At 36.4% G+C, this 27,059-nt stretch overlaps 1 protein-coding gene across 3 annotated transcripts in view; it reads left to right on the top strand.

Annotated features, from left to right (window-relative positions):
- mdm1 (Mdm1 nuclear protein) overlaps nt 1–26,588 on the top strand; it is a 126,894-nt gene extending 100,306 nt beyond the window's left edge. For 2 of the 3 annotated variants that reach the window (XM_039769782.1, XM_039769781.1), the window contains exons 12-15: nt 3,643–3,779; nt 6,170–6,407; nt 22,477–22,539; nt 23,800–26,587. In XM_039769782.1, the coding sequence (XP_039625716.1) occupies nt 3,643–3,779; nt 6,170–6,407; nt 22,477–22,539; nt 23,800–23,909 (548 nt within the window). In that variant the 3' untranslated portion in view covers nt 23,910–26,587. Of the gene's footprint in view, nt 1–3,642; nt 3,780–6,169; nt 6,408–22,476; nt 22,540–23,799 lie in introns of all 3 variants that reach the window. The other variant, XM_039769780.1, reaches the window with a different exon arrangement.
- The last annotated feature ends 471 nt before the right edge of the window (nt 26,589–27,059 follow it).

The raw sequence follows: 27,059 nt of genomic DNA, 5'->3' as shown, positions 1-27,059 counted from the left end.
GTGCAAATGACAAAAAAGACCAGCATTTCTCCATTTAGCTTGTTACCATTTACACATGTGTGTATTTATCATGAACTATTGGGTTAAATTAAATACTGGAAGGAAAATGAGGAGAAAAAAGTGAAGGACTGAGAATTTTCTTATCCATTTTAGCCTTCAAATCATTTGGATGATATCCTTAGAAAGGGGAAAAAATTAGATTGTGAGAATTACCTGACATAGCAGAGTCAAAGCACTAAAAAGCCATGAAATTAAATTGTTGGCAAAAAAATAACCGAGTTAGAACAAAAACCTGCAGCCACTGCGGCCCTCCAGCACTGTGATTGAGGACCCCTGCTCTAGACTGTATAGACATTAATTCTATAAGGACAAGTTGGGTGAAAAGAAACTATTTCTGACTTTATAAGTGAAAGTGATAGCTTTAAAATTGGTTTTAAACTTAATTGGAAGCTTACATGATAGTATTTCTTCCTTCTGTTTGTGATTTTTGTGTTATGAATTAACTATAGAGAAGCAAACGGACAATTTAAATTGTCCAAGTTTAATTTATTACAATTGGTAATTCTGTTTGAGGCAAATGAAAAAAGACTAGCTTTAAAAGATCCTGCACCTTTAAATAACTTTATTTATAGAGTTTCTGCACACTAAAAGAATTTCTGCTTATTTTTCTTAAAAATATAACCATCATTCAATGTTTTACTTCGATAAAGCAGTCAATTAATGATGTAGCTGAAGACATGCCGTTTAGGAAACCGTTGAAAGGCTTAAAATAGTATCATTAATGAAAACTACTTTATTTCCCAGCAACAGAATGCTTTCATGTCAAGAACATAAGTATAATATTATGTGAGTCTTTATTATATAATAATTTATTTTAAATGGTACAGTTTCTATAAGATCTTTGTTTTAAATTGAATTATTTACAGTATATTTTAGCTCAACCTTTTAAAAAAAAAAAAAAAATGGTTAAATATTTGTGCCTTTAGACATATTTGTAGTGACACTACCTAATGACAAAGTTATCTGTCACAGCAAAATTGATAAGGGATAAATAAATATCTACAGTTAGGATGAGAAACATCAGTGCTGGGTGTTTATGCAGTTTGTGTTTATAGGTGCAGTTGAGGTCTATATCCAGCAGTGCAAAGAAAGCAGGAAATTATAGCGTAAATCTCTTCTAAATGAGGTCGATAAGGGACTGGAAAGTAGATTTTTTTTCTTTTTGTTTCTAATATACTGATATGAAACACTTTTTAAATATGTTTGATTCCTGAAAAAAATACTTGCAACATGTATCATCTTGCTAGCAGCTTCTGTATGGACTTGCTCAGTCAATTTGGCATTGTGGACCCCAGCCAATGGAAAGTATTTAATTTTCATTGTTGAGTCTTCCTATATAAGATTTTTAACAACCTTACTATTAGCATTTTGAGCTTGTACGCATCCTCTGGGTAGTGTCCAGAAGTAGCCAAATTATCTAAACAAATCAGGCCAGTCCAATTTTTAGTTTGTTCCAGAGCTGTCAGTGTTATAATGTGACCCTCCAATATATGTATAGTTCTGACCAACTCTAAATTAACTAGGTATTTCTGACATGACTATAGCAGTAGAGTGTTGTACCGTGTTAGCCATAGATTAATACAGGAGAAAGTAGGGTGAAATTACACCTTTTATTAGCTAACTAAATAGATTACAAATGCAAGCTCGAGAAAGCTTGCATTTGTAATCTATTTAGTTAGCCAATGAAAGGTGTAATTTCACCCTACTTTCTCCTGACATGACTATAATGACAGTTTATATATAATGACTATAATGACAGTTTATGCCAGGGCTTCTGTTTCAGAACAGCTTGTGGTACACAGCGATACAAAAGGAGTGGAGCCCAAAACTTAAACTCTTGAACACATGATTAAAATAATATAGTCTGATAAGTTCCCTTTCAGCCTGTATGCCCTCTCTTGACAGTTTTAAGTTTGGAGAAAGCCCAAAAGGTGCATTCAACCAACAATGTCTGTTGCCTACTGTTAAACATGGCTATCTGTAAGGGTAGGGGCACAGTTAATGTTGGAGCTATTGGGTCCAATGTTTGCAAGCTTGGTCATGTAATGGAATGTGAGGCCTTTTCATACAACCAGGTGCATCCTGTAATGCAAAAACTACATTGTATTTTCCTATTCCAGGGTGAAATGTCTCCATGCGCTCTAGAGCCTCCCAATCACTCAATCTAAATATTTTTGAAACCTTATGGAAAGTTCTGGAGTACAGATTAGATTTCCATTACCCTCTCTCAAAGAGATGGGATTTTCTTAAAGAATTGTGAAGTATCCTTTCACACAGTTCAGTGAAACTATGGAAGCATTAAATAAAGGCTGAAACTGTTCTGAAGGCAATGGATTGCCCTACTCCTTATTTAGTTCTTGATATTAATATATTAAGTGTTATTTTGTCCATGCCAGTATATAAGTATCACTAAAATTGCCTACTGCGGTGGTGGAGTTAATTTACATGTTAACTGTATGTAAATAAAATGAGGCTTTTGTTGATCCCTCGTTTACCTAGTTGACATCAAAATATGGTAAAAATGTAAGAGTTCAGTTCATTGTACAAAGCAGTACAAAATTAGTAAGAATATTAAAATTATTTTTGAAAGATATTTAGGAAAAGTGCTAAAAAGTAATATTTTCTCATAGTGAACGTTATAGTTCTAAGTGCGTGAAAATTAGTGAAACAATCTGTCATAACAAGTGCCAGTATCAGGAACTTGGTAAGGACCCTTCCCTCCACTGCAGGGAACATGTGTCCACGCAGCCGCACTCACTGTTCATAGGCAGATGTAGAGTTGTCAGTTAACCCAAACTGCATGTTTTTCAAATATGAGAGGAATCCTGAGTACTTGGAGGAAAACACCTGTGGAGAATGTGCAAACTTTGCACAGGCAGTGCTTGGAACAGGATTCAAAGCCTGGACTCTGGAACTGTGATGCAGCAGTAACAAGCCTAATGTGTAGAATAACAGTAAGGTACTGTTTTGATCCTTTAATTAAGAGTGCATCTTCATCCCACCCCAATTCCACACTTCTGTTTCACTTGAAAATGATTCTTTCTTACCTGCAGTATCGTTGCTTATTATGGAAGGTGCTTAGCACCAAAGTCACTGGATGGGTGGATGAAGGTTTATTTCATCTAGTGGAGGACGTTCTGCAGATTTTGTGACAGCACTGCTAATGACTTGGAAACTCCGTCCGTGCCTTTGTGAAATTATCAGGCTGCGTCAGTATGTTTATGCAGAGCAAGTAAGCATTTCTAGACATGCTAAGCTGTTACTAGAATATTAACAAGGAACTGGTGAAATGTCTGTTGTTCCTTTGAGTTATTTTTTTGTACCACATGCATGTTACATTTCAATGTGTAACCTTGGATAACTTATTTTCATAATGAAGTTTTGTGAAGGCTCTTTTTAAACTAAACAATATTGCTGCTAACCTGTGCTGTTGCCATAACAGAAATACACTTTGTGTACGTGTTGATAGTGAAAAAATGAACGCAGTATTATAAGATGTATTTTCTTACTTTTATTTTCATAAGTTCCTTGCAGATGTTGTTATGCGATTTTAAGTTTTGTCTTATTCTGGCTTTCCACAAGGTGGTGCAATTTTAGTGTCTCCACCTAAGGTTAAGAACTTATCTCCTGTTGGAAGAAGAACAGAACCTCCACTTGGGAAGACCTATTCACCATACAAGTACGTCACCCACGAGTCTCCAGAGAGGAAAAGCCATGAAGTAAGATTTATTATTAGTTTTTAAGAAAGTGATATTAAAACAGGCAAACAGAGAGCAAAAGAAAAAGCAGAATAAATTGCTTGCTTAAGAAATCACCGTGATCTAAATTGCAGCAGTGTGTGTCTGGTAAATTAATTAATTAAAAATGTATCAGCTACATAGGTGTTTGAGAAGCAGAGCTTCTACAATGATCTACTGTAGGTTATTTTCTTGGTTTTCTAGGTTTTGAGGACATACTGGATGTAGATGTAGTTACAACAGAGCAGTTAGTAGATGTAGATTTATTTATAACAGAGCAGTTAGTTATATCACAGATAAATGGGCAAACATCGTAGAGAAACCCTGAAACAGGAGGTGCTCATTCAAACTGCCTTCACTCTTCATGCTCAGTGATGGTACTCCAAAACTCCTGTAACACAAGCATACTCACACACAGTCCGTATTTTTTTTTTTTTTTGTATCCAGTTCAGGAGCATGAAGGTATGTGGAAATGGATGTTGTACTCTGACACAATGGTATGGGAAACATAGTACAGTAGTTCATTTTGTTGTGATTAATATAAAAACTCAAACACATACTTGCCAAACAGTATATACCATTTTATTCTGAATTAACCTGAGATTTCTGTAATTTTGTTCTTCGCCAACTCTGCTTCTTTATAATATACTCCTGGTGAGGATAACCTTATGTAATTAAAAATAATAACTAATATAATGTATCATTGGTGCCATTTTTAATATTTTCAGCAGTACAAGTACATAAGTACATTATGTACATAAGTACATAATAAATCCATTATGCACTAAGGGATTTTTCACATTATTGTGACTGAAGTACATACTCAAAAGTAACCGACCATTATTCTGCTTATGTAGAAAAGGAGCAGGAAATTGCAGAACAGTAGTGAGTACAAATTTAAAAAAAAAACAAAAAACAAAAGGTATGTGATTAACAACTTTTTTACACCAATACCAACTAGGTAAAACACAACAAATGTGTACTTTAAGGATTTATTTTTGAAAACCTTGATTTTATAGTACATAGCCTATTCCATTTTATGATGCACAACCCTGGAATTAATTTTCTTTTGTGTCCCAGTCTGTCAGCTATCATTGTACCAACTTTAGAAGGCATGTCTCATAGCATTGCAAAGTTATACTGTGTGGCACAAGGTATACCCCTTTTGGAAACATTGTGTGCCCTTTTGTTGGGGTCCACCGCTCTAGAGGCTGACATGCATAGATAGACATCTTGGCTTTCTAGTGACATCTGAGGAGGTAAAGGTGCTAGTGAGCCTTCTTGACAAGAGCCAAGATGGGTTGTGTTCACTTCAGATCATCAGTGACAGCAACTCTAAGAAAGTTAAAGCTGATTACCTTCTCCACATAATCTCATTGTTGATGAGAGTGTGATCTGCCCTCAGCTTTCTCAAGTTCATGACATGCTTAAGAAGGAGATTGTTTTCTTGGCACCATGGCGTAGGAAAGCAAGCTTATTCTTGGTGAACCATCTCAAAACTCTGTGGTGTTTTGTCCTCACCCAGATCCAACTCTTTGTGCCCATTTCCTAGCACTCTCGTCTGGTTACTCCCAGTTGTGTTGGCTATTGATGGCTGATATTAACCAGGAGCATTTTCAACAATCTAGAAGTCAAATCCTTCATAAATCCTTGCTCCACTGTTTTAAGTTATCACCAGTATTCGGTCAATAAGAATCATATTACATCTTTGCGATGGCTACTGTGTATTAATATTTAAGAAGGACAGAACACAGTGCAGTATATAAACACAAGTATGGTTTTTAAAGCTGCATCTAGTATATTGTTACAAAATTTTTTTTTTTACAAAAGCTAACTTCCAGTGGAGAAGGAAAAATACATTTCTGAGTGCTATGATCTTTTAAGAAAGTTCAGTTTGTCCAACTATACCCTCATCCAGGGCCTTCTGTTAGCATAGACTAGTGTCAGCCTGATGCTGGGGCTGTTGCTAGTCATGCAGTTGGTATACAGTGTGAGTTCTAGTTTAAGCCACAAAAACAGGCAAAGTATTTTTAGAAATGTGCAAAAAATGCTTCACATTAGGGCACACATTTGCATGGCAAATTGATGTATGCAATAATTGTGACAAAAATAGCTTCAACTTGAATAATCCTGGATTGACACTTTAATATGCAGATGCACATGGATTTATCCATAATGTTCTCCAAACATGCACTGGGCACCTATCATTTTGTGTTTGGTAATCCAACGCATTGTGGCCATCTCTGTTCATTTGAAACCAATGCAGGCAAATCATTATTTTATAAAATGCAAAGTTTATAAGAAGAGTTCTGAAATTACTATTTGTGGTAAATTTCTTTTCTTTAGAAAACATATTTTCTTTTTCTTTGTAGAGACAATTTTTCGATTATAAAACATCTCCTGTAGCAGGTGTCAAAACGCACGATCCAATTCCCATGAGTGACTACAACCCACCCCCCTCTCAGGTGCCTCAGAGATTACCCAAAAGTAATTCTGCATCACAATGTAAAGTGGCTGCTCAGCATTTACCACACACCTTTCCAGTTCGACTCCAAGATCCAGCATGTCGAATTCAGGGGACTCTGAGAAATTCAGAGTTTCAACACAATGGTAAGCCTCATTAGTTTTCTCAGATATATTGATTTTCTTTATCTGAGTAATGTGTTTTTTATTCAATAAAGGCTGTCATTTTGGATTCTAATTTTGTGGCTTAGTATTTCCCATGTTCTAATGGTGGACTCGTGTATAAAGGTAAGTACACCCAATTGAAGTGCTTGCCATAAACCCCACCTCCCCACGCATACCCCATATGAAGACACACAGATTCAGCAAAATAGAATAAGTAAGGAATACTGTGTAATCTTGCAGTGCCTTATCAATACTGCACTGTAAACAATCACAGCACTGGCCTGAAATATACAAGTAGGAACAGTGAAAGGTTTTAAGTAGTTTTCCAGCATTTCCAACCCATTTAAATCCAGCAATAATCTTTTCTTAAATTATGTATTTAAAGTTGAACACTGGTTTAAACTTTAAGTGGTTTTAAACTGTTGTTTTTCTGTAGCATGTGCAAATGTGTGCTTTTTAGGGTTACATTCTCACATAAATTCAAAGAAAATTAGTTTTCTAGAAAATACAAACAATAAAAATACATTTTATTTAATTGTGCTTTTTAAGCCATTCAAGGGCACGTTACAAGATAAAACCATAAAATAGTACCAACACTATAGATACATATTCACAGAAAATGTATAAAACCAAATGTCATCCTTTTCATAAATATTTGATGTTTTATCCTATTCTAATACATAGTATAAGAGCCTAACTTGCTGTTAATGATAAAGAAATGCACTGATTAATTCTACTTGATGTTAATTAATATAAAATCATGCTATTAAGCAACTAAAATATATCATAACTGTTTGTTTTGGACAAAAAAAAATTTGACATTTTATAATAACTTTATTGTCCTTGTAGTAGCAATGGCTAATAGACTAATACACTACATTACACCCAGGTGCTTCAAAGGCTGATCATTGCATTACTTTTTGCTTTGTCTCATGTAAACTCGCAAATCATCTACACTGCAGATGTAATGGGAATTGAAAAGAGCACTGATTATCACTGCTGCATTCAAGTCTTATGTGCAGTTGTTTTCTATGTTTCCACTTCCACAAAGACATGCATAAGTACTAAGGTACAGGGATACCTGCTTTCAGCTGAGTTTTTTTGAGAATTGTTTTTTTTTTTTTTTTGCTTAAGATTAATTTTTTCCATACCTTTATGGTGGTTTTCAAGAAACCCATGCAGCGTAGAACAGAGAGCGTCTTCTCGTCGACGCTAAAGAAATTTGTTTTGCCTAAGTGCTGGACTTAAATGGCTCCAACGATGGGTAATTTAAAAAAAAAAAAATCTTCAAAGTATTTGCAGTTGTGTCAATGCAATCAATGAAGTACACAAGCGTAGACTTGTCATAAACATGCGGGGAGTAAAGATTTAGAGGCGGCTTTGACTACAATGCTAAATGGCAATTTAATTCCAAGTAAACTGAATACTTTTGTGAGGTATGGCAAACAGGAATCAAGGGTATATATTTAATGCAAATTATTATACTTCGATTTCATATAATTTTGTAATTTCAAGGGTATATCCAAAAGTAAGGGCAATTTGAAAATTACGTGGTAACAGCAGCGGATAGAAGCTGACACCAAACAACACATTCATGATGGCTTATGGGTAGTTTGGGATTACACCATTATTGAACATCATGCCATAATGAGATGTATTTTGGCAGATGGAAACCTGCTGAAATTCACCAAAGGATGTTCGCTTGTGCAGATCAGAAAACCATGTGGGTATCCATCTTGCACACACTATACGGTACCCCAAGTCAACATGTTCAAGTGTAGATCCATAAATATTCAAATGTGGTGCAACAATGGGCAACGTAATGCATCGGCCTTCTCTAATGAAGGTATTCACCATGTCAATGTAGGCTTGTGTGCACAATATTTATGCTGAACTATGTCACGCTTTCATCTGTTACACTTGTTTTTCCTGCTTTAAACATTTCTACTTATTGATAAACTGTTCATTGAGTCATGCTGTTTTCACTTTTGTACTGAGTTTACATCTTTTGGTAAATTTCAGCAGGTTTCACACCCTCTGCCCAAATAAATCTTAACTATGGTACTTTGATCAGCAACTGCTGTGCAATCCGACAGTGGAGCCTCCATGTTCTTTTGACCTTGGGTTCAACTAGACTAACAGTAGAGGGCCAGACTATGCATGTTCGAACTACCCATCATGAGTGTGTTGTACTGCATCAGCTTTGGCCTGTCCTAGCAAGCATCTGGCACTTAACTCATCTACGTTCATATACTGTCTAAACTTAATTATTACTTGACATTCTTTCTATAAAATAAGGGATCATCTCACAGTGAAACAAACAGGACTAAGGTTATATAATGTTCTGGTATGTGCATTAACTACCATAAACTGAGCATTACCAGTTTTACTACAAAGACTACTGAGAAACGGTACTTAAAATATTTGTCCAATTAAAAAAAATGAAGTGGATTATTTTGATTCAAGCAATTTTTTGTTTGATATAAGGTACATTTTACCTACTGGGATATGGTTTTAAATGAACTTAATTGAGATAAAAAACATAATGGTAAATAGAAAAATTAATGAATTGTAATATTTGTGTTTTAAAGCGTTTAGAAAATGCAGTATTATTATATTGCAACTTATGTATTGAGATATATTGTATTGTGGAGTCCTTTGCTGTCCCTAGGTGTACTATTTACTAACTTTAAGGAAAAAAAAATTTTTTAAACCTTCATATTGTAGTAATTCATTACCCCTTCTTTAATAGCCATCAAGTGTTACCTAAAACTGTTTATTGTTGTTAAGGTATGACCTGCATTTTTGTGAGCAACTTTGTTTTGTCTTTTTAATGATGTTAGATGTTAAAATATTTAATAGTCCAAATGGGTCAAATTATTTTCCTTTTCTCCTGTTTGCAGTTTTAGGTCTCAAGAAATCTATCGGTGTATTTTCCCACAAACATTTAATCCAGGCCAGTTTAGATTTGCCAATCCACTTAACAGCATTTGTTTGGACTGCAGAAGGGCAGTACTAACGATCTATCAAACCTGTAGCAAATTTTCAACCCTGACTGCAGAGCCAAATAAACAATCGTAATCAATAATGCAAATAAAAATACTCCATTTTGGTTTGTCAGATACAACAATATGGATGCATATTGGTGTAAGGTTTTTAGATATGATAAAAGTGACATACAGATATTTCTGTGACTGTAAATGTCACCAAGTCTGAGTACAGAAAGTGTCCAGCCTAATGAAACAACATGTAGCCATGGTAAAATAATTACATAGTTAAAAAAAAATCCTAGTGTCTGACCACCAATACAGAAAGCATTAACCATGCACAAATTCCAACCACCTGGGATTCAGTTTTTTTCTGTGTGGTTGGAACAACAATGCTCAGAGCAGCAGCAAATCTAGGTCTGTTGAAATTTTAGATATTTAGACTATAGGTCATGCATTTTTATATACAACGGCAAATCAGAAAGTTAGGATGGTATGGAAAATGCAAGTTTTTAAAAAAAAGCAGAGTATGAACCCAAGATATTTCAGGTTTTGTCTGTTCAACTTAATTCCATTTGTTAATATACATCCATTCCTCCATTTCAGGCCTGTAATACATTATAATAAAAGTAGGGACGATAAAGTGTTCACCACTTTGTAATGTCACAATTCCTTCTCAAAACACTTAAAAGACAGGTGATATTTTGTCTCATTCTTCTTACAAACACATCTTAAGGTGTGCAACAGTACAGTGTCATCATTGTTGTATTTTTCATTTCAAAATTCTTAACATTCTGTACTGGAGACAGGTCAGGACTGCGGGCAGGCCAGTCTGATACCCATATCCTCTTCTTCTGCAGTCATGCATTTGGATGGGTGCAGAATGTAGTTTTGCATTTTCTTGTTGAAAAATGCATGGATGTCTCTGAAAAAGAAATTTTACATGTGTTACTCTAGAATCTGAATGTGTTTTTCTGCATTAATGCTGCCGTCAAGGGGCAGTGACACAACTCCATACCATGACACACCCTGGCTTTTTAGACTTGTTGCTGATAACAGTCTAGATGGTCTTTTGGTCCAGAGCACACAGCATTCATTTATTCTAAAAAAGATCTAGAATACTGATTTGTCTGACCACAGTACAAGTTTACAACGTGTGATGGTCTAACCCAGATGCCTCCAAGCCCAGAGAAGTCAACGCCACATATGGACATGGTTAACATAAGGCTTTTTTTTTTGTGTGTGTGTGTGTGAATGTAACTCCATATTGTAGTGTTTGACAAAGGTTTGCCATTGTGGTTATATCAGCTATTGATGAATGACGGCTCTTGATGCAGTGCCATCTGAGGGATTGGAGATCACGGGTGTTCAGGTTAGGCTTGCCCCTCTTGCCGTTTTACGCACTGAAATTCCTCCAGATTCCTTGAATCATTTAAGGATATTATGCACTGTAGAAGGAGTAATATGCAAATCATTTAAATCTTTCTTTGAGGAACATTATTTTTAAATATTTCAGTAATTTTCTCTCAGATTTGTTGGCAAACCAGAGATCCTGTACCCATCTTTGCTCCTTAGGCTTTTGTGGATACTGCTTTTGTACAAACTCTTGATTACAATCCCCTACTGACATCACCTGTTTGAAATCACATCATTATTTATTTTACTTCATTACTTGCCCCAATTAGCCTTCATCCCTACTTTTTTTTTTGGAATGTGTTACAGGCCTGAAATTCAGGAATGAATGTATATTAAGAAATGAAATGACTTTGACCAGACAAAACATGAAATATCTTGGGTTCATACTGTCGGATATGAAACTAAAGTCAAAGTAAATTTAAGAATAACCGTGTGGTTTTTGTATTTTCATTTTCCTTACCATCCCAACTTTTTCTAATTTTGTACCTATTTTATTATGCTATGTATTGTACTTTAAGCTTCCTCTTTATTTAAACTTTCCTTTTCATTCACTGAGAAAGAAAACATAAGTATAAAATCAGATATATTCTTTACATATCAGAAATAAAACCTGAATTTCCAAATGTAATGCCCATATTGAATTTTAAAAGTCATTGTAAAGAGGAAGGCTATACACAAGCTGCTTGCTGACAACTCATCACAACAGACCAAAAATTGAAAAACACAGTTAAAATAATTAAAAAGAATCGTCTCTTCTGAACTACTAAGCCATTATCTAGTGAAACTAACTTTTCAATTCCGTTTTTCCCTGTAGATGAATACTCATTCTATAGAGTATTAACATTTGGTTTAAATTGATTATACCGTATTTGCTATGTAAATACACAGTGCTCCTCATATTTAGAAATATTTAGATACTGTGATTACTTATTTGGAAAGGAGAGGCATACTGCACAAACTGATTTTTAAAAAGAGTCAAGTGGTTTCCTCGATCCCTTTGGAAATGCAGAGGAAGCAATCATTCATTAACTGTCCCATTCAAAGTTTGCAATACTAGTAGGTCATCCATCCATTCATTATCCAACAGGGTCATGGGGGTCTGCTGGAGCCAATCCCAGCCAACACAGGGCGCAAGGCAGGGCGCGCCAGCCCACCGTAGCTAGTAGGTCATAATACTGATGGATAACTCTGAACAGTGAAATGCTGTTTTTATCACATCCTTAGAGTAATATTTCAACTGTTTTAACTTGCTAATGAAAAAGAAACAAATACACAAGTCTGTTTTACAGAATCTAAAACTAGATTTGTCTACTTCTAAAACTAATGGCTACATAAAATCTGTACCAACACTCGGATATTAACCAAATATGCATATGCTTATGGATTTCAGATTACTTGACTTTCTGTTTTATTATTATCATAGTAGATATAAGGATGCTTAAAAGATTATATTTAAATAGTTAATTGTGCTTTCAGTAACCATAACTTGAAAATAGTTACAGCTGTAAAAGAAGCTGCTACACAACTTTCTGTAGATGACTGCTCTGATCGAGTGTCTAGATGTAAGAACTGGCAATTGAACAAAAATGACTGACTGTTGTTCTGTATTTTTAATATAATCTGATCCAATTTCCTGCTGTGTAAGCATCTCTTAAACTCATTTCAGATCATATTAATTTTCCCGGTTACTACAGGGTTTAGAGTGCAATCCAGGTAAGAAAAATGAGCTTTAAGTCAAAAATGTATTTTTTACAAAGAAAATGAAGAGAAAGCAGTCTACTTTTTGACTTTTTTGAAGTTGCAAGTTTGATGCCACAAGTGACTCAGAGAGTAAATTTACCACAAGTTGAGATACAAGGGCAAGTGGTTACAGTATTTAGGTCAACCTCATTGCTGGCACAGACCAACAAGCACAGACAGCAATGCTTCTACCCCATTTTTCCATTTAATTTGTAATTTCTCATGCTGTATATGATTATTATGCCAGGCACTATGGAACCTTTTCCCACAATGCTGATTTTTGCTTTTTTTATTTAGGGTGCAGGTGAGAAAATCAATATAGTATGTCCATAAAAATAAAGGAGGCAAATGATAAATGTAATTTTATTAAACAAAATATTTCGTAGTGTGATTAATACAGTGATGACACAAAGTAAAATGAAGCAGAAGTAAAGTGTAAAAAATGAGAGCTATTTTGGATCTGTCCTGTCTGATAAAATAGCTTGTTAAGTACAGCTGTGTGCTCCAGTCCTCTGCTCTATATCTCCTTCAATCTGTGTTCTTGAATATATGTATATAGTATATATGTGTGTTTATACACATTATATATATATATATATATATATATATATATATATATATATATATATATATATACACACACACACACACAGAGTATAGCATAAAGTCAATGAAACTTATGAGATATTAATCTGATCGGTTAAGTAGCAGAGGGTGTTGTTAAATCAGTTTCAGCTGCTGTGGTGTTAATGAAATTAACAACAGATGCACTAGAGGGGCAACAATGAGATGACCCCAAAACAGGAATGGTTTAACAGGTGGAGGCCACTGACATTTTCCCTCCTCATCTTTTCTGACTGTTTCTTCACTAGTTTTGCATTTGGCTACAGTCAGTGTCACTACTGGTAGCATGAGGTGATACCTGGACCCTACAGAGGTTGCACAGGTAGTCCAACTTCTCCAGGATGGCACATCAATACGTGTCATTGCCAGAAGGTTTGCTGTGTCTCCCTGCACAGTCTCAAGGGCATGGAGGAGATTCTAGGAGACAAGCAGTTACTCTAGAAGAGCTGGAGGGGGCCATAGAAGGTCCATAACCCATCAGCAGGACCAGTATCTGCTCCTTTGGGCAAGGAGGAACAGGATGAGCACTGCCAGAGCCCTACAAAATGACCTCCAGCAGGCCACTGGTGTGAATGTCTCTGACCAAACAACCAGAAAGACTTCATGAGGGTGACCCAAGGGCCCCATGTCCTCTAATGGGCCCTGAGCTCACTGCCCAGCAGCATGCAGCTCAATTGGCATTCGCCATAGAATACCAGAATTGGCAGATGCACCACTGGTGCCCTGTGCTTTTTACAGATGAGAGCAGGTTCACCCTGAGCACGTGACAGAAGTGAAAGGGTCTGGAGAAGCCATGGAGAACATTATGCTGCCTGTAACATCATTCAGCATGAGCAGTTTGGTGGTGGGTTAATGATTGTCTGGGGAGGCATATCCATGGAGGGTCACACAGACCGCTACAGGCTTGACAAAGGCACCTTGGCTGCCATTAGGTATCAGGATGAAATCCTTGGACCCATTGTCAGACCCTATGCTGGTACAGTGGCTCCTGGTGCACGACAATTCCTGGCCTCATGTGGTGAGAGTATGCAGGCAGTTCCTGGAGGATGAAGGAATTGATACCATTGACTAGCCACCACACTTTACTGACCTAAATCCAATAGAACATCTCTGGGACATTATGTTTTGGTCCATCCAATGCCACCAGGTTGCACCTCAGACTGTCCAGGAGCTCAGTGATGCCCTGGTCCAGATCTGGGAGGAGATCCCCCACAACACCATCTGTCATCTCATTAGAAGCATGCACCGATGTTGTCAGGCATGTATACAAGAACACATGATGCATGAAAGTGATCACTCGCACTGCGTTCAGTAAGTTCACGTGAGCTGCTCTCTTGTGTGATGTTGTGATGTCCACGGCTTAATTTAATGTTAAGTAAGACCCGGCACTTAAAAGTTTCTGGCTGCACTCCGGTTGTAATATGACGAAGCTGCGCGAGGTCACTTTTGAGAATGCAAGTATAGTTGTCCAGGAGAAAAGCAATCTTGTCTGAAATCAATGGCATCGTTTTGTAGGGTCTGTCCCTGAGACTTATTACTTGTCATCGTGCAGCAGAGCCTTACTGGAAATTGGAGGCATCTGAATTGAAATGGGAGATCAGAGGGTATAAAGGGGACGCAAGGAATACATTGAGTGTGGAGAAACTCTAGAGACAGGGTGTGTATTAACTTGTGGATTTTTCTGTAAGTATTTGGTGGCAGTGTGACGAAGTTGCTTCGGAATATGGCGTTAGCCATGGAGCTCAGCTCAGAGCGAAATGAGGTGAATGGGAAGGGAGTTGATGACGCGACTCCCCCACCCGCCTTAACTGTCAATCCCCCACAAACACAGTCTCTCGGAATTTGCATAAGCCCTTCACCTGCAATTTTAACTTAGTTACAAAGTGATCAAAACTCTCATTTATATCCTGCGTCCTCTCATTAAACTTGTATCCCTCATTACCCGTGGGCATGACAAACACCAGCGGCAGCCTGTCTATGAACTTAATTTAAACTTTAAGTTTACACCGTGCTTTGTTTCCGAAGTAGCAGCACTCATGAATATGGTTGTAAATGTCAGTCGCTCGCTTCTTATTGTTTCGCTGCCTTCTCAATTATATAATGCATGTTTTCTTCAGCGCTTTTTGGAGCTCTTCCTGGTTTTCTACGTACTGCGTTGATAGTCAGTTCACGTGATTATGTGGGAAGCGTGATGATGTCACACGAAACTCCGCCCCCCACGGCCATCCAGCTCAACTCCATTGCAGTATATGGAGAAAAATAGCTTCCAGTTATGACCATTACGCGTAGAATTTCGAAATGAAACCTGCCTAACTTTTGTAAGTAAGCTGTAAGGAATGAGTCTGCCAAATTTCAGCCTTCTACCTACACGGGAACTTGGAGAATTAGTAATGAGTCAGTGAGTGAGTCTGTCAGTGAGGGCTTTGCCTTTTATTAGTATAGATATATAAGTTACCGGCAAAGTTTGAAATCCGGCATTCTATTGAATGCCTAGGCATTGTATATAATGCCCAAAACTAGCCGGCAATATATGAAACGATTCATATTTCACACATTTCCTAGGCATTCTATAGAATACCAAATGAGAAACCAGCAAAGTATGAAATACATCTCCGATTCGTTTCGAATATCAAGTGGCAAGGCATGTGACTTTTAATGCGTGCCTCAGGCTTAGAATTTGTCAGTTGCACTTTGCGTTTTGTTCGGGAGTGTCAAAATACGCAATTTTACTTAAATTTGTTCAACAAAAAATTAGTTTTTTTACTGTGCTCCATGAAGGTGATTCGCGCAATATATTGGCAGTTGTAATGAGTGTGACAGAGGATGGTTTCTACCGACTTGGAACTTCTGATTATAATAATGGTATGGATGACAGACATTAGTGTAGAGTTCAGTCCTTGGTGAGCTTAAAGAAGGTCTTCTAGGTTATCTTGACTGTTAAGAAAGAAGACAGTTAGTACTAGGGGGTTTAGCTGAGTTCCCTTTCCTGGTATGTCCTGTTTGTCAGACATCATAAGACACACAGAATTTCCCAGCAGTTTTTTCTTCTTAGAGTATTTTGGTTTGTAATAAAATTACAGACCTTGGATCTTTTCCTGGTATACTCTTAACAATTTAAAATCTAATATATTTGTTTTTTGTTACATATTGCACGGCCATATCAGGCTCACTCTTGATATCCGGAGGAACATTGTGTCTTATGTATTGAATGACTGGGAAAGGTTCAAGGTGTGGACTGATGACGGTACAGGAGATAATTATATTACACAGGAGCACTATAAGAGTGAAATGCTTACGCCCTTCACCTATGGTTCTGCATGTGAGTTGATGGCTGCTGAGGAATTGTTCGGTTGTCGCTTTCAAGTGTACCGAAATGGCCAAATATTTTACACCTTTCGACAACCGCCAATGCCTCTTAAATATCTTAGATTCACAGGTGACGATTTCAGTAGTGGACACTTTGATGTTTATGAATGTTTAAACTCTCAAAAGCTGGATGTGATTTTTATCAATGAAACCGGTTGTGTGCTTACAATGCTTGACAGATGCCAAATGTCACTTCAACACAACAAATCCTGCAAATACTGTCAGAATTGAAACAAACCATGAAACTCAAACCGATTATGACAGCAGCAATCCAAGCTGTGAGATTTGAGACAAGATAATTGTTCACATGGCCAACTGTATGTTGCATCCTTAAGAGTAAGCTCAACACACAGCTTGGTCATGTTACAGCCGAACTGACAACATGGTATACAAAGAGATCCTTAACAAATAATTATTGGCATATTTTCCCTCAGTTTAAAAAGGTTTACTTTTCTTCTAAATAAAAACTTTAATGCAGTACTTTGCCGCTGCGAAGCGCAGTTATTTTGCTAGTCAGCAATAAAATATATTGGGCCCACCATGTATTTGCATTAATTTTGGTCACAGCATATAGAAAACACTTTTAACCATAATGTTTGGGACATAGCAATTGGGAATAAAAGAAAAAAAGTGTCTTTGTTTCAAACATTATGGAGGGTACTGTATTTTCTTTTGATGTCCTTCTCTGCTTCTTCTATTATCTCCTATTGCTCCCTTGTATGAGTAGCTAACACTTTTATTGATTGCTATTAAACTAATAGTGATAATGGACATCCTTTGTCTCTTTCTGAGCTCTAATTCTATGTAGTCCCAAGTTCCTATTACAATGAGGCTTACTGACTAGTGTTGAATAATTAAATCCATCCAGATATTTTGGGGCCAAACACGAATTTCTACAGTATATAAATAAGCTCATTATACTCTGCCAAAGGCTTTTTCTGTATCACAAGATAGTAGGACAGCTGGAGAGTATTATTCTGTGGGTGAAATTATCTCATTAAAGAAGGGGCAAAGGTTGGAGCCTGTGTCCATTTTTATTAAACCAGTTTGGTTTTTGCAATATTACAGAGGGAATAACTTCCTCAGTTATGTTAGCTAAGACCTTTTCTTTTATCTTAACATCACTATTCAGAAGTGAAATTGGTCTGTAGGATGCACAGTATGGTGAGTTTTTTATTTTTCGTAGAAAATACAGTAATTGAGGCTTGGCATAATGTTTTGGGTAGAATTTTATTTTCTATAGCTTCTATAAACACTGTTGACATTAGCTTCACAAATTCAAAACCAGGATATGCTGAACACTTAAAAATTAAATAAACTGAGTATAAAAAAATGTAAGCTGCGTAGCTAGATATTTCTTAAATGTATGCACTATTTGCATTTTAAATCGTCAGGAAGAATTTAGCTGTCAATCTAGTTTGAAATATTTAGTGCTACTGACTGCTCAAAGGCTCCCTGCTCTACAGCCAATCTCACCCCTTTGATACAGGGTGAACTAAAATGAAGTGCAAGGTAGAGGCAGCCGAGTGGGATAGGGGATCCCTTGTAGTTTTCAGTCGGCAACATGCCTTGGTCCAGTGCACACTGTGCTTTCAGTGTCAAAGCATTCTTCAAAAACAACAAATCCATCATCATTATGCATTTAAGCATTTCTCCTAACGGTGATGCCCCAAATTGGAAAACAGTTCTTCAGTGGGTGGTTACATTGAGACAGATGGGTGCAACATTGAACAGAAAATCTCCAGGCCATCCTCGGACAGTACGAACACCTAAAAACATCCAAGCTGTAAGGGCGTCAATTTTGCAATCTTCTAGATGTTTAGCACACAAACATGCTTCTGCCTTAGGCATTTCCAACATGTCTTTGAGGAGGATTTTGCATGAGGACCTTAATTTTCATACATACAAAATTATAGTAGTACAGAAACTCACAGGGAGATACTGAGAGAGCCATAGAAAGTTGTGTACGAACATTCCGTAAACTGTTCGAGATGCCATTGTCATGTGCACGTTTCCATTTGAATGGTTGTGTAAATAAGCCAAATGTTGCTATTGGGCTGAAACCAACCCTTTGTGAACTTCATCAGAGACCCCTACACAGTGAGCGTGTTATAGTTTGGTGCACCATTGCAGAATTTGGCATTGTAGGCCCTTAGTTTTTAGAGGAGTGTGGAGCAACGGTCACCATCACTTCAGAAAGTTGCATTGAAATGCTAGAGAACATTTTGCAATCCCAACTGGAAGAAATGGATGTGGTGGATGTCTGTTTTCAACAGGATGAAGCAACAGCTCATACAGCGTGGAGATCCATGCAAGTTTTGCAGTAGATGTTTCCGAGGAAGCTTATCTCCCTACACGGCAATGTTGGGTGGCCTTCACATTTGCCTGATCTCGCTCTGTGCGATTTCTTCTCCTGGGGCTATCTCAAGTCGAAGGTATACACACACCAACCTCAAAACCTTGAAGCCCTCAAGGGGGCTATTTGCCATGAAATCTGTTATTCCCCTTGAAATGGCCGAATGAATCATGTGAGTGTACTGAAATTGTCTCGAAGAGTGTATCGCTAATGATGGCCACCTCCTTGAAGATGTCATTTTTAAAATACAGTGAAAAAAATCTACCAAAGCATTAAACTTAATACTAAATCTTTTGTAATGCTGAACACAAGATGAGGTACAAAGCAGTTTTCTATGGCCACTGAAACTACATTTACAGTAGCATATCGCTGTTGTACTATCCCTATATATATCACCAACCCATTAATTTAAACATTTCAAATGAGTCCCACCATCTCCTCGATTCACAAACTTGTCTGTGTCGTGTCTTTGCTTGTCTTTCAGTTTGGATGTTTAACAGGTTGTGGACAGGGAGATAGTGTCATGGGGAATATTTACATTTGTGGGACATAGAAATGTGTGATGCGTCAGCAATATTGTTTATATATGCTATCTCTCAGAATATATACAGTGCAATAAATAGTATGTTGAACAAAGTGTGGAATATCGTTCACTGCAGATTTCATGCTTGGATGAACTAGGCTAATTTTAATACACAATCATATGTACAATATTTCTGTGACTTTGGGTCTCGACCCACAGTTTAAAAAACATTAATCTAGATTATTCATGGTCAATTCTGCAGATCTCTAATCAGTTCTTAACGCCTTCTTAATCTTCAGATTACTTTTATGTAATCAATCAATCAATCAACATTTATTTATATAGCACATATTCATACAAAAAATGTAGCTCAGAGTGCTTTACAAAATGAAGAATAGAAAAATAGAAGACACAATAAAAAATAAACATAAGTCAACATTAATTAACATAGAATATCTAAGGTCCGATGGCCAGGGTGGACAGAAAAAACAAAAAAAAAACTCCAAGAGCTGGAGAAAAAAAATAAAATCTGTAGGGGTTCCAGACCACGAGACCGCCCAGTCCCCTCTGGGCATTCTACCTAACATAAATCAAACAGTCCTCTTTGTATTTAGGGTTTTCATGGAAGGACCTGATGATGATGGTCACGTAGACTTCTGGCTTTCAGTCCATCAATGTTGGTGCATCATGATGCTTTGAGTAGGACAGAAGAGAGAGTTGGGGTCAGTACGGATTTTAGAGCCACTATGAATAGTTATTGTGATGAATTGAACATACAGAGTATCAGTATTAAGTTAAAGTGAAGTTATGAGAAGGCCATGTTAAAGTAATGTGTTTTCAGCAGTGTTTTAAAGTGCTCTACTGTATTTGCCTGGCGAATTCCTATTGGCAGGCTATTCCAGATTTTAGGTGCATAACAGCAGAAGGCCACCTCACCACTTCTTTTAAGTTTAGCTTTTGGAATTATAAGGAGACACTCATTTGAAGATCTAAGGTTACGATTTGGAATATAATGTGTCAGGCATTCCGATATATAAGATGGAGCGCGATTATTTAAGGCTTTATAAACCATAAGCAGTATTTTAAAGTCAATCCTGAATGACACAGGCAACCAGTGTAGTGACATCAAAACTGTAGAAATGTGTTTGGATTTTCTTTTCCCAGTTAGGATTCTAGCAGCTGCATTCTGCACTCGTTGCAAGTGATTTATGTCTTTTTTGGGTAGTCCTGAGAGGAGTGCGTTACAGTAATCTAGTCTACTGAAAACAAAAGCGTGAATTAATGTCTCAGCATCTTTCAATGATATAAGAGGTCTAACTTTTGCTATGTTTCTTAAGTGAAAAAATGCTGTCCTAGTGGTCTGATGAATATGCGATTTAAAATTCAGATTACAGTCAACGGTTACCCCTAAGTTTTTTACTTCCATCTTAACTTTTAATCCTAGTGCATCAAGTTTATTTCTGATAACCTCATTGAATCCATTATTGCCAATTACTAAGATTTCAGTTTTCTCTTTATTTAGTTTGAGAAAATTATTATTCATCCATTCAGAAATACCAGTAAGACATTGTGTTAGTGAATCGAGAGAGTCGGAGTCATCAGGTGCTATTGATAAGTACAGCTGTGTGTCATCAGCATAGCTGTGGTAACTGTAAAACCATATGAGATGATTTTTCAGGGTAAAACTGTCTTCATTGTTTCCCCAAAGTGTACCTTCAGAAACCAATGGGTAAGCGTTGGTCTCCTTATGGGGAAAAAAAAAAAAAATTGGTATATATGAAATTGATAAAGTCCTCATCCTTAGCAACTACATGACATAAAAGAGTCAGAGAAGCATGGTTGAAGATGAAAAAAATAGCACAGTATTTGCAGGATTTAACAGAAGGTAATACTTGATTAATTATGATCAACTGATGAGAAGGAATATTCTCTTAAACAAAAATGTCAAATGGTCAGACAGATTGTGATCTGTAATTAACTACATAATTGTGTTTGCAGTTTTAGATGTTATAGTTGCAGTTGGTGAAAACCCATCTAAATCTGGAGTTAATATGCCATTAAAGACTCCTGCCATTAATAATTTTTGAGTGATCTTATTAATGACTAATACAAATACATTTTACATAAATTCCCTTCCATCATTTTGCATAAAATGTTAACCAGGGTTAATTTAGAATTGAATAAATTCCCCAACACCATAACTTTTTATGGATCTGATAATCTTTCATTTATTTTAATCAAAGTTTTCCGAAATGCTATTTTCCTAAAATGTTACACATCTCATGCCCAGCCCCTTATGCAGTCCTGACTGGTTATGTACGTCCAGACATGAGTTAGTCATTTAAACACCTCTATGATGGAGATGACCCTTGAGTGAAAACCTTGTCATTACTTGCTGTTCCAAACCTTACTCTCCCTTATTATTTTTTGCCAGAATGACAATGAGAAGGCTGTGAGGTGAAGGGGCCCTGACACTAGTTTGCAATGTTGAAAAGAAAATATAATGAGGTTTTTGTTTTTCTCTGTCTTATTAAAGCTTACAGAAATGGTTAAGAGCCTGAAAATCTGTTCTGTGTGGGGAAGTTCTCAGCAGTGAAAGCCTTAGACTAACATTTTTTAACAGAACACCCACATCTTTAAAATAAGCCAGATTTTAATTTATATTATTTTTATTAGGAATTTTAAGAGCCCGTTTTTTTTACTAACTGATATGAATTAATGTGATAAGAATGAATTAATAAAACCATACAAGTAATAAATATGTAATATTGCATACTATGTTGTCCTGTTTCAGCATTATATATTTTTGCTATTGTAGTCTTTGTGTCGTGTTGACTATATTGTTTGTTTACTTCTTTGGGTTTGTAAGTGGATTTTTACATTATAAGAGAACATTGTTTTGATGTTTGATTATGTAATGTTACCAAATTCCTTTATGAATATGTAGTGTTCTGCATTGATAAATGAGAAGTTGACTGCAGAGGTTTAAAAGCTTATTGTCTCATTGTATGTTAATGAGATTTGTTTTCCTTTAAAAAGGTGATATAGGGGGTCCAAGAGCTGGACTATACAGGCTGCCTCCCTGTGACTGTGATGACAATGGTATAGTATGAAGCTATTATTTTTCTTTTTTATGAAGTATCCTGTAATTTTTACAGTATGCTTCTGTTATGGTTACACAGATTATAGTCATCTGGCCCTAGAAACAAATACAGATGAAATAATATAACTATTAACTGGATTAACAATATTTGAAAATTAGTGACTATCTGTATGGAGACCATGATGTCATCTAAGTCAAATTAATTAATTGATATTTTGTTCTTTGTAAATAATTGAAAGAAACAACAATACAACCAATAGCTGGGCAAGAATGAGTTGCCAGAGAAATAAAGAAAACATTCTGCAACTATTGTGGTTCACCTATTGCAGGTACACAAGTTTAAAAATGCAACTTTGCATTTAAAGTAGTGAGTTATTTTTAGCACTGACAAAGAATTAAAGTGAAACCCTTTAGATGACTGGCACAACTAATGTCAGCAGTCACTAAAGTAGCACACAGTTTACGCCCAGGTCCCTTAATTTAACTTCACAACATCTCTTCATTTGTTTTTAAAATCAAATGCGCATTTGAAGACACCACTGTGAATAGCGTCAGACTGCTTGGGATTATATGAGAGAGAGAGTCCTAAACGGCTTTTAACAGCAGTTCATGTTTACAGCTTTTGTAAGCTTATGTAAATAGCAATCCTGATCACTTTATGGGGTGGGCTTCCAGAGGAGGAGTGCAGGACTCAAATTTCATTTGACCTTTGTAGTGTAGGTCTTTTGTATATTTTCCCACTGTTAGTGTTCAGTGTGGATGTTCACAGTTTCAGTTTCTGGGTATTAAATATTTTTGTTCAAAGAAAAGTTTTTTGCATGTTCAGCATGTAGTCTGTGTGACTAAACAAAGAGGGAGAAAGGCAGTTTGGGGGCTTAACTGAACAATTTTTACAGTTGGCAATGATATTTCATTTGGTCTGTCAAAGAAAAACTATATACTATAGTTTTTTATACTATAGTTGGATAACAACTAAATGGTCCTATAATATTCCAATAGGCATAAATCTGTGACCCATCCGTCAATTCATAGATTTTTAAACCTGCATATCCTGTTCCGGTTTTCATAGGTTAAAACCTAGTCTGGCAGCTTTTGGTATAAGGCAGGAAACCACCTCATGCACTAGTACATTGTACGGCATGTTTACAGGTCCATCCACTCCCACAAAAAATTGATGAAAGAGACACACTCAGTTTGTAACTCAACTGTCTAACACGAGTCATCGTAACTATCACTTGATGTGCTAATTTTTTCAACAGATGACCGAATGTCTCAGCTTTCTGCTCGCTCAGCAGCCTCAAGTTCTTTAGCCTCTCTGGTTCTGGAACGAGCACAGAAGAGGAAGGAAACCTTCTGGAACACTAGGTGATTCAATCCTCAGATCATGGAGAACCACTAAAGATTCTTAATTAGGCAAATATTTTGTATTTTAATGGAGCATTTTATATTTTTTCTATTTTGTTAAACCTAAATGGGGAATGTTTTGATTCTTAATTATGTGATTGTATAGATTTTAGAAAAGTGATACACCTCTGATCTTTTTTATATACAATTTATTTAATAATGCTGTTTGTTTACATTAAATTGATTACAGATATTTTTAATATTGAAATGCAATGGAAATATTCTTGTAAAAAATCCTGATTGTTTTTGTTTGTTTGTTTTTAATAATCTTTTAGTTCTTTGTAAAATTGTCCTTTTCACTGTACCATTTGTTGTACTTGCAAGTTTCAGATTTATTTTTTATCTTGCTCTTATTGCCTGCTATTTTTTCCTTCTTTTACTTAACTTTTATTTTCAATTTCAAAATACATTTTTTTGTCATTTAAGTAATTTTACTCAAAATTTGATTCTAACCCAATATATTAGACACATGAAAAGGATGTGCATTCTTCAGGATTTTATAAAAGACCTTTTGAATTAGAGGTATTGTGTACTGAATCATGACTAGTCATTAATCTTAAGTAACATTGGTTACGAAGAAATATGAATTTGCAATTTTTATAGACAGCTCATAATAGTTTCATGTTTGAGTGTCCACTCAAAACATTAGTTGACTACAAAGAACTTAAAACAACACAGGGTGTTAAAAGTATAAGAAACTGAGTTTGCTTGTTTAATTCAGAAAGCCCAGGTAAGCATTTTAGTCTCGTATTGACATGTTGCCAATAAGCTGTAAACATGTTAGCTAATTGCTTTATAGAAGATGGAAACTTTTGTTTAAAATTCTAATTGGTTAGAATTCTCTTTGAGGACTGTGCGTGTTTCCCCCATGTCCATGTTGTTTTTTTCTCCAAGTTTCTCTCTCATATCCCAGTGACATGCAGATTAGCCTGATTAGCCTGGCCTTCTACCTCATCCAGGGCTGGTCCACAATTGGCTACCCTATACTGAAATAAAATGGGTCAGAAAGAGAATGAACAAGTTTAGGCACAGTTGTACTTTTTGATTTTTCTTCATTTCTCCAATAAAAAAAGTACATTTTGGATGAAAAAATCCGTAATTCCCCTGAATCTTACAACTCTCATGCACTTTCTTGATGTGCACAGGATGTTATTGGAGCTGTTGGGGGACTGGTGGTTACTGGCAGTCCTAATTTTGTATGTCTGTGTTGTTTTGTTTGTACGAACTTTATATATTTAAATTCCATGTAACAGATGTTGCAGCGGTGCTACATGATTGTCATTTTTATATTTTTTGTGTATCAGACCTTTATAGCATTATATAAAGGAATTTTAGATCTGGCCTCTATTTGGGCTGATATAGTCCACCAGCTGTTAATTTCCGTTGCCATGATAAACACTTGGTGACATTTCTTTTATAAAAAAAAAAAAAAGTGCAGTGAAGTATTGGAAGGTTGTCATGAAGGAGGGAGAACCTGTTATAACAATAAAGTGAAATGGAGTCTCAAGGTCACCAATGTATACCAAATTCACACTGCTGATCAGTTTCCTAGATTGGTTCCTGGCAAAAAATTCTTACTACAGTTTTACATGTTTGTACACAAATTATTTTTATTAACCCAAAGCCACTGTGTCTTCATTGACAATTCCTTTCTTCCAGTATTTTGGCAAAAACTGAGGCTGCATCCTGTTTCCTATGATTTCAGTTTTGTCTGTTAAATTCTCCATGAAATTCTTGCTCAATGTTGCATTCCTGCCTGCTGACTTTGCCCACTCAGCTCTTCCCTGCTTGCTTCATTTCTCTGCTGTGTATAGAGTCAATTTATTGATTATGTGCAAACTGTAGAGGCACTTTCACACCAGCACTCGAACTTGAGTTAACTTTACATAGCAGAAACTCCCCTCCTCAGGGAAAAAAAGAACCTAAAGGGATGACATGAAAATATCATGGAGATGGTGAGGCACCTAGCTTCCCAGCACTGCTATTGAAAACTTTACATTTACCGACACTGTTTCATAATTTGACTTCTTAATCAAAAAGCGGTTAGCCTATGTGTCTTCTGAAGCCTGCCCAGTAGGCTCTTATTGAAATGTAAAGTGAAGGCCCCTGCTTTATTTAAAGGTAGTGTGTAATGAAACATCTAACTGTGCGAATATCGGTGCTGAAAAATGGTGTCATTTTCAGCATAGGGTGGAGTGCTTGTGTGAAAGGGCCTTATAGCTGCTATACCTGTGATTCGTCTTTGGGAGACATTTGAGGTAACATTTACTATAAAGGATGCTTACTAAAATAAATACAGTGTCTGTATGGTTGGTGAATACTTCTAGTTTACAGATTGATTATTTTGATCATCCAGTAAATACAGGAATCCAAACCGCAGTTTTAAAACTAAAGGTATAGCTTATGCATTTTTCATGTATACCTTTATATCTTTTTATTTTTATCACACCTAGTTGTTAAATCTTGCATAAATGAACTGCAAAGGTTTCATTGGTCATTTTACTTGTGTGTGAAAGAGACATGAAAGATTTTGGTTAACATTAAAGTCAGGAAAAAAAAATAAACAATAAATCTCTTGTGAGTTGTATTTTTGCTTTTCAGGTGCAGTGGTCCACTACTTATTTCCAAAGTCCTCATGTAGTTGGAATAAAATGTCAGGTATAATTAAAGAAAAATATCCTACCACAGGGTCATGGGGGTCTGCTGGGGCCAATCCCAGCCAGTAAAGGGTGCAAGGCAGGAACAAACCCCGGACAGGACACCAGCCCACCACAGGGCGCGCACACACACTCACTATGGACAATTTAGGAGTGCCAATGCACGTGACCTGTATGACTTTGGACTATGGGAGGAACCCCGAGTACCCGGAGGAAACCCACGCTGACACAGGGAGAACATGCAAACTCCACACAGGGAGGACCTGCTACCACTGCGCCACCATGCCGCTCTTATCTACAAACCAATTGGTGCTTATTACATTTTCTTGAAAAACTACTAAACGGTTTGTATTGCTGCACAACAGCAAGTCATTTACTTTGTATTCATATGGAAACTTGTCCTTTTTAGCACTTTGTTTCTTCTTTTTCTTTAATACACCTTTATATGACATTGAGCG

Source organism: Polypterus senegalus, chromosome 11 (genome assembly GCF_016835505.1).
Source record: "Polypterus senegalus isolate Bchr_013 chromosome 11, ASM1683550v1, whole genome shotgun sequence".
Classification (NCBI taxonomy): Eukaryota; Metazoa; Chordata; class Cladistia; order Polypteriformes; family Polypteridae; genus Polypterus; species Polypterus senegalus.
This window is presented reverse-complemented; position numbering and strand designations above follow the sequence as displayed.